The sequence below is a fragment of the Suricata suricatta genome, chromosome 11 (genome assembly GCF_006229205.1).
Source record: "Suricata suricatta isolate VVHF042 chromosome 11, meerkat_22Aug2017_6uvM2_HiC, whole genome shotgun sequence".
NCBI classification, from domain to species: Eukaryota; Metazoa; Chordata; class Mammalia; order Carnivora; family Herpestidae; genus Suricata; species Suricata suricatta.
Window position 1 is genome coordinate 88532312 of NC_043710.1, and position 8763 is coordinate 88541074.

Sequence of the window (8763 nt, forward strand, 5' to 3'; positions counted from 1 at the left end):
TCTCAAAAGAAGCACTGCATAGGCAGTAGGCTCTGATGTCCAGAGGTTCAGTTCTCAATCCCTCATAAGCCAGGGGGGCAAACGTTATGAACTGGGAGAGTCCTCTGGACTGGATCCTTTGTAGACAGCGTCAGGATGAGACTTCAAAGAAATGAATCTCTTAGGATTGAGCTGACTTTGGCCTTAGAATCTGAGCTCTTCAAAATCTAAGTAAAATAGTTCTTAGTCAATTTGCTTATGGAGACAAGAAAGGACTCAGAATAAGGCCCCTAAAAAAGCCTCAAAAAATATTAAGGGCTAATTTTAATTTAAGAACAGACTGATTTAGATCTGAGTAGATATACAAATTGGCTTACGTATCGCGGAGCACAGAGGACAGAAGTAGCCTCCATAAAAGCCAAGTAAAACATAAAAAGAGGGGCACTGGATGGCTCAATCAGTCGGGCATCCAACTTTGTAGATTTCAGCTCAGGCCATGATCTCATGGTCATGACATTGAACTCGGCACTGGGAGCGGAGCCTACTTAAGATTCTCTCTCCCTCTCCCTCTGCCCCTTCCAAGCCCATGCTTTCACACTCAAAAGAAAGAAAGAAAGAAAGCCAAGAGTTGACTAGCTGAGCTTTTAACAGGCATTAAAAATCAAGTGAGAAGGCGCCTGGGTGGCTCGGTCGGTTGAACATCTGACTTCGGCTCAGGTCTTGATCTCATGGTTCATGGGTTCAAGCCTGGCATCGGGCTCTGTGCTGACCACTAACTCAGAGCCTGGAGCCTGCTTTGGATTCTGTGTCTCTTTCTCTCTGCCCCTTCCCTTTCATGCTTTGTCTGTCTCTGTCTCTCAAAAATAAATAAATGTAAAAAAAAATTTTTTTTAAACCAAGTGAGGACTTGAGTGTCAGTTGGAAATAAATGAGGGCCTCAGGCCTAATAGTATTTTGGATTAGTTTACAACCTCTATTCCAAAGATATCTAGTCAGTGCTAGAGAAAAATTAGAAGCAAGGCAGAACCAAAAGAGACCCATCCTCCACCCCACAGCCTTGCAGACGTGTAAGACCCAATCAGCGGCTGCTAAAAAAAAGATACACAGCCTCACTTACTCTTTTTGACCTTTTTTTCTATAAAGCAAATGCTTTAAATTTCTGGGAAAAGGGTAGAAAATGCTGACCACAAGACACAAAGTCCTATCGTGGCTGGGATAAGGATAAATAAAATAAAAAAAGTTTTTTAAATCTTTGCTTCCAGGGCACCTGGGTGGCTCAGTCAGTTAAGCCTTGGCTCAGGTCATGACTTTGGTTCAGCTCATGATCTCAAGGTTCATGAGTCTGAGCCCCACGTCGGGCTTTGTGCTGACAGGTTGGAGCCTGGAGCTTTGGCTTCTGTGTCTCCTTCTCTTTCTGCTCCCCTCCCCTCTCTCTCTCAAAAATAAATGAACATTCAAAAAAATTTCTTTTAAATCTTTGCTTCTTTGAGAAGGCCAAAAACTATCTCCTAAGACTAGCCCGAGAACAAGGCAGAAATCCACAGAAAGGAGGGACAGGCATGCTGAAGCGGCCCAGGCACTGTGAGCAGCCTCAGTTTGCGGTGAACCAGGAACACAGCGAGTCCTGGCATTGCAGCCACAAGCTCAGCACCGAACAAGCGGCAGCGCTATCATGCTGAGAGAGGAGTGAGGGGGGGCAGAATATGGCACCCCAAAATAAGTGTCTTTGGAATAAAGGTTTTAAGACGCAGCAGACATAGGGGAAGCTCTGAAGATTATGTATATTTATAAGGGAAATTTCCATTCTAAGGGGATCTCCCTCTCTGTAGCAGGAATAAGGTGACTAAAACCTCTAGAATGTCTTATGATAGAGAAGGCAAGAACTTAAATCTGTACAACACCTTACCCTTGTTGATTATGCTTTTCCTGGTAACCTCCGTACCTGCCACCCTCTCTCCCTGAAATGTCTTCTTTTGTCTTTAGCTGGGGATGGTATTTAAGGCGGTGGCTTGAGTCAGTTTGAAGAAGAGTCACTCGGTGTTCCTGGGAATCTCCTACGTATACAAGTGGCATGCATGTTATTAAATTCTGCTTTTCTTTCATCTTTTCTTACAGGGAAGTCTTAGCCAAGAATCCAGATGGGTAGAGGGAAAATTGTTTTTCCTCTGCCACAGAAGAGTAAAGCTCGGGGAGACACCTGGTTGTGCAGGAATGCAAGGATGTCTAATCGCTGGCAGAGGGCATGGGCACAAAGGGAAATGCTCCCTGACACAAGAAAACAACACACCATCACTGGAGGAGCTTGAGGCCGGTGGCACATGGAAAGTAACAAGAGCAACAATAAAACGTAACCTATCACAACTTCTGACTAGATTGCTTCAGCCCCTCACAATGAGCACCTTACTCAAAAAGGAGCATGGGGGCACCTGGGTAGCTCAGTTGGTTAAGCCTCTGACTCTTGATTTCGGCTCAGGTCATGATCTCATGATTCGTGAGATCAAGACCCATGTTGGGCTCTGCACTGCGCCAGCTTGGGATTCTCTCTCTCTCTCTGTCCCTCCCTCACCCATACTCTCTCTCTGTCTTTTTTTTTTCTCTCTCTCTCTCTCAAAATAAATAAATACACTTAAAAAATTATAAAAATAAGCATGTCCATTTCTAGGTGTCAATACTATTTACCTTATATATATATATACCTACAATTCTATCCTCAGTGCCAAACATTTGATTTAAAAATTGCAAACACAGGGGCACCTGGGTGGCTCAGTTGGTTAAGTATCCAACTTTGGCTCAGGTCATGATCTTGCGGTTTGTGGGTTTGAGCCCTACATTGGGCTCTATGCTAACAGCTTAGAGCCTGGAGCCTGTTTCAGATTCTGTGTCTCCCTCTCTTTCAGCTCCTCCTCCACTAATGATCTGTCTCTCTCTCTCAAAAATAAATAAACATAAAAATAAAATAAAAATAAAAATTATAAACACAAAAAAGCAAAAAAATAAACAAAAATAAAATAAAAATTAAAATTATAAATACAAAAAAGCAAAAAAAAAAAACCCAACCCTTTGTCAAGAGATAAAGTAACTACTGAACTATGCAATGGCCATTGTTGGAACTAGTAATCAGGGACATTAACTATAATATGTTAAAAGATTAAATGGAAAAGTTAGGATGCAAGAACAGATGAACAATCTGAAAGAAGAAATGGAGTCTCTAGGAAAGAGTCAAAGGGAGATGCCAGAAATAAAATGACACAATATCAAAGGTAAAGAATTTCTGTCATGGGCTCATCAGTAGACTCAATACAGTGCAGGGAAAAAATCAGTGACGTTGAAGATTGGGCAACAGAAATTAGACTGAAGCATGAGTAGATAAAATAATAAATAATAACAATAATAAACTAGCATGCGCATCCAAGAGCTGCAGGATAATACCAAACATTCTGACATATTCCATTAGTTTCCCAGACAGAGAAGACACAGAAAATGAGATGGAATATATACTTAAAAACATAATAGGCAACATTTCCCAAAAATAATGAAAAGCATCAAAATGCATACCCAAGGAAGCTGAATCTCTAACAAATGACCACTGAAAACAACATCACTACAAACATCAAACTGCTTAAAACCAAAGACAGAGAGCAAATTTTGAAGACAGCAGGGAAAAAGGCACTTTAAATAAATGTACTAAGTCAGGGATGTACACCATAAGCCCTAACACGAGATATGTCTCTGCACAGTAGGATGGGCTTGCTAGTGATGTCTACTTGGGTCACTATTTTATATTTTTCCTAAATTCAATATTTATTCTTGTAATTTAAGCATAAAAACAAAAATTCTAAGCAACACCAAGATGCTAGGTTTATTCAGAAAAAGCTACACAGTGGGAAGGAGGAAAGACAGCGGGAGAGGGAGAGAGAGAGTATGTGTGTTGGGGGAGGGGCAGGTAATGGAGGTGCTGGTGAAGGAGTCCCTTTCAGGCTTAAGTTCTGCGAATAAGTTCTGGAGCCATTGTGACCCTGGTCAACCTGGCAGAAAATGAGCCGCAAAAATGAAGGCACATTGATTGAGGACAGAGATCAGGTCTATTTTATTCACTGTTCTCTATTCAGCATCTAATTACAGGACTCAGCCGTCAGAAAATATTTGTCCAAGGAAGGAAAAGAGGGAGATGGGAGCGCTTGTTAGATGCCAGCCAATGACAGGGGAAGCAAGGAGGGACATAGGTGCAGGGAGAGAAAGGGGGGAGACCCGAATCTGAGAAAAAGAGCAGCAGTGGCGATGGGAAGCAGAAAGCGTCGATCTGGTGGGGTAAGCTGCAGAATCGTCACCACCCAAAACTTAGCAGGAACAGGCTTCCGGGCTTGGACAGTGCTGGGGAAAGACGGCCCCGTCCTTTGAGGCTGTGGACGTAGAGAAAAGGGCTAAATGCATAACTGAGCAGGACCAAGTCTCTAGAATCTGTTACAGAAAGGTGCGTCATTGCAGCATACAAAATCCACTTGAACACTTTGTCTGAAGAAAGACAGGGAGAGGCACAGGTCCCCGCAGCCCTGGGATCCATACAGGAGCCTGTCATCTGGAGAGGAAGACAAGAAGACCTCTGATTTGTGACCTCCAAGTTCAAAAGTGTTTGCCACATAAGAGGTAAACAATAAACATTTGTTGAAAGAATGGGGGATTCAGCAAATAAGGAGAGACAGCAGACAGTCCTAAGGACTCAGGATGCCAGGTAACAAGGGACATAAGCCACCCTACAAAGACAGAGGTGAGCCCCTACTGGGCCATCTTTCCTACCCCTTACCTCGCCTGAACTAAGGCCTCCAGTTCCCAAAAGCACTACCACACATAAGTTTCACTGGAATTTTCTTAGCTAGTCCCTCCCACCCCTGAGGAGCACGGGGACTCCCCAAGGACCCAGGGACTCCTCAACAAGCACTTTTTCTCCTAAGAGGTCTGCTGGTCCAGTCAAAGGCTAGTGGCAGCCTAGCACCAGATCCAAGAGATCCCCTTCCAACTCTTTAAGAAAAAAATCCTTCCCAAAGTCTCTGCCTTTGCCCCCAAGGCTCCTGAGAGCCACCTCCCACAGAATCAGGCCAGGGTCACCCAGGTGACTTCTCAGGACCCACCTACCGTCATAGACCTTCCTCAGGAAGCACTGCTGGCTGCCTTGAGTCTGACAGACACTTTCCCAAGTCTCGCAAACTCCGCTGGCATTGACTCGTGGACACGTGAAACATGGTAGAGCTGGAAAGTCAAATCCAAAACGGCCTAATGAGACTCTGCCTCCCGGCAGATGAGCCGGGAGCACTCCTCTGAGTCACAGGCAGCCTGGACAGTGAATGAAAGCAGGGGATTTCTGGGTGTTTGGCACACACCTGGGAGGAAGCAAGCAGGTGGGGTACAGACAGGATCCCCCTCTACTCCCGGGGCTGGACTGTGCTGAAGGTCAAGTCCTATAAGGCAGCTCTGCCAACCCCACTCATATGGCCCGTGACCATCTTCCCAATCCTCTGGACAGCCCCCGCTGCCTTCATGACCCACAAAGAACCTTCTTTGCTCCCCTTCATTTCAATGTAGGACTCTCAGCAAGAAAGCTTGAGGAACTGGGGAGTACTGGATTAGGACTGAGGTGGGAGGAAGGTGAAGTAAAATTGGGAAGAGAGGTGAAAGGAGAAAAAGAAAAAGCGGTGATAAAAGTGGAGGAAGCCTCGGAGAGGGGAGGCAGAGAGGGTGGAGGAACAGTGGGGCGAGGGGGTGAAGGCGGCGATCGCCCCTGAGGTTAAGGTTAGGTCTTCACCTCCCCCTGTCCCACCAACCCACAGAGCACCTAGCCCCAGTCCTCAAGGTCCTTCCAAAGGCCCCACACTGGCTCACCTTGCAGGACGCCCAGCAGCAAGGAAAGGCCCAGCAGTAGCAGGAGGCGCGCACCCATCTCGGACCAGGACCAGGGAGCTACAGAAGGCTGCACAGAGCCGCAGGTGCCAGACCCGAGTATCCCGCTTTATCACCCCTGCGGGCAGCAGCCGCCAGTGGGAGCTGACGGCTGCACTTCCACAGGCTCCAAGGTGAGCAGAGAGGCTGGTGAGAGCCCCAGCAATCCGCCCACCCCAGAGGCTCCGCCCACCCCAGGAGCTCCACCCACCCAGCCTCCCCGCCCAACCCAGGGGCTCTGCCCACTGTCCCTGGCCCCGTTTGCGGAGCCACTTTCTTTCTTGGCTTCTTTGGGACTCATTTCCCCCTACCTTTTAGTGGGAGAATGGTGTCTGCCTTACTCAGCCCAAGAATTTGTGAGATTCAGGTGAGCTGAGGAACCTGGAGGGGTGGGGCGCATTACACCAGGATTTTCCGGACTCAAGACCACTCCCCTGAATGCGGCGTGAGCACCGACTTGGAAAGCTCCTGATTTTACCGAGATGGATACGTGCCTGCACTGTTGCTAAGTAAATCACTAACCTCCCAAAAAGCAAACTTGGGGTTAAATTCCAGGCAGGCTGCATGCCAGACTAAAGATTTTTGTTCATTTATACACTGATGAATGTAATTTAAAAGCATTGATCTGGAGGGGCACCTGGGTGGCTCAAGTGGATCGACTCATGGTTGTGATCCCCCAATTCGTGAGTTCAAGACCCAGCTGGGGCTGAGAGTGAGGAGCCTGCTTGCGATTCTCTCTGCCCCTCCCTTGCTCATGCCCCGTCTCTCTCCCTCTCTCGCTCTCTCTCTTAATTAAAAACAGCAACAACACTGATCTGGAAAAAGAGTTTTGTAGTTTTGGCATCAGGCGCCTGCACAGCCCTCAGGTCCACCCTTACCCAAACACGGATTTCGAGAATGAACATAACCACTCCCTTTCTGCACTGACCTCTCCCAGCTTAAGAACAGGAAGCCCACTGACATGGAGGGCTTGCTCCGTAGGGGTATAATCATTCCCCAGTCCACTCTGAAGTCTGAGAAGGTTTGGACACCTACCTACCCCCCCCCCACCCGCGCCAAAACAACAGATGGCATTGATTGAGAGCTGGCTACCTGCCAGGCTTACTGCTAAATACTCAAACAATATTATTCCATTTGATTCTCACACAGTGGCCCACACGGTACTTATTCATATTTCCATTTTATTGATGAGAAAGCTAAAAGGAAGCAATGGGTCGCAGGTGACAAAGACGGTGAGTGGCTGATTCAAACCCACATCTGCAGATTCCATTTACCCTGTCACACTGCCAAGGAAATCCAAGTCTTGATGGGAGCCGAGAGCCTCCAAATTAGTGTCCAAGTACCAGAAGACAGGATTCCTACTGCAGAGGAAGTATGGCTCCTTTGGACACAGGCGGCCCCCAGCACCAGCTCCACATCACATACAAGAATGGACATGTCTCAGCAAATTTCCCATAATCTACTAATAAGGTCTTTACTAAATGGTTCTGGGACTCCCACTGAGTCTCACTCCTAGAATGCTCTGGAGGGGGTAGAGGGGTCTACTGTTTAGGCCAGTCATAGGCCATTCTTCCCTTTCTACTCCTTGAAGCTAATTCTCGACCCTCTTTCCAGAAGGCCCAGTTTTCCAAGCTCCCTGAGACCAGGGACTGCCCCCTGGCTGCTGTTCCCAGTCTTCCCTGCAGTGGAAAAGATGGATGAGACCCATGTTAGCTGTTCAGGATTTCTCTTTCCCTCTCTCGCTGCCTCCACCATGCTTGTGCTCACCGGTACACTTTTCTCTCTAAACAAACAAACAAACAAACAAACAAACATTAAAAAAAAAGAATAGTATCTGTGTTCAACAAGCAGCTTGTAAAGTTCCTGAACTTTAACCATCACCTCTCATGAGCCAGTTCAAACCAGCTCCCAGCATGCCGTAGGTTAAGTCACCATCATACAAAGAAGCTGGTAAAGTGAAAGGTAAAAATTGCTGTATCCCTTTACTCACACAGTTCTCAGTGATAATATCACACAGCCCATCCTGGTTTGATTTGATATGTCACAGAAGGATCAAGTGTATACAGACAGCCAAACAGAAGATGTCCCCACTTTGAACAGGCCTCTCCTTCTCAGATTCGTCCCATGTTCAAGAATGCATAGTGTCACAGGGCTCCTGGGTGGCTCAGTCAGTTGAGTGTCTTACTTCAGCTCAGGTCACGATCTTGCAGTCCATGAGGTCAAGCCCTGTGTTGGGCTCTGTGCTGACAGCTCAGAGCCTGGAGCCTTCTTCAGAGTCTGTGTCTCCCTCTCTCTCTGTTCCTTCCTGCTTGCACTCTCTCTCAAAAAGAAATAAATGTTAAGGAACAGAATGCGTAGCGTCAAAAGGACTGCATCTAACCATTTATTTGCATGCCATGCAACTGGCAGGGCTGTAAGGCTCTGGAACCCAAAGCTGGAGAAGCCTGATCTTGGACATCTTTGTTTGGAGTTTCTGTAGCAGGTTAGGAGGAACTTTATTGTTCAGGGTTTTAGTTTTAGAAGTCAGTTTTGGAAACAGAACAAAGGAAAGTTCTGATGAGGACAATAGATCAAGAAGAAGCTATTTCAGTGGTCCAGGGGAAAGATGAGCCTGAACTTGGGTTTTCAGTGGGAGTAGAGAAGGGTTGATAAATTGAAGAACTAGTCAGAGGTAAAACTAATGCATTGTGTGAGGAGAGGGCCAAGGAGGAGCCCGTTACTGAACCAAAGGTTTCAGGAACAGAGTTGGGGTACAAATGATGAATTCAAGTCTTACAAATGTTGAGTTTGAGATGTTGTGGGAATACCTAGATAGAAACATCCAGCTGGTAGTTGCGAATCTGGATCTGAACT

General features: G+C 46.5%; 1 protein-coding gene across 1 annotated transcript; it reads right to left on the minus strand.

Moving 5' to 3' along the window:
- Nucleotides 1-4325: 4325 nt before the first annotated feature.
- LOC115306315 (secreted seminal-vesicle Ly-6 protein 1-like) lies at nucleotides 4326-5911 on the minus strand. The gene is made up of 3 exons (XM_029956652.1): nucleotides 5854-5911; nucleotides 5110-5223; nucleotides 4326-4555 (listed from the first exon to the last, which is right to left on the minus strand). Exons 1-3 carry the CDS (start codon nucleotides 5909-5911, stop codon nucleotides 4431-4433), a joined length of 297 nt encoding a protein of 98 aa, XP_029812512.1. The 3' UTR covers nucleotides 4326-4430.
- Between the last annotated feature and the right edge of the window lie 2852 nt (nucleotides 5912-8763).

Bases quoted from the DNA above. Each gene is read 5' to 3' on its own strand.
- LOC115306315 (XM_029956652.1), bottom strand. From the start codon at position 5,911: ATGGGTGCGCGCCTCCTGCTACTGCTGGGCCTTTCCTTGCTGCTGGGC. The intron at 5,224-5,853 runs GTGAGCCAGTGT...TTGACTTTCCAG, and splicing joins GCTGCTGGGCGTCCTGCAAG to CTCTACCATGTTTCACGTGT. The intron at 4,556-5,109 runs GTAGGTGGGTCC...CTTCCTCTCCAG, and splicing joins CCTGAGGAAGGTCTATGACG to ATGACAGGCTCCTGTATGGA.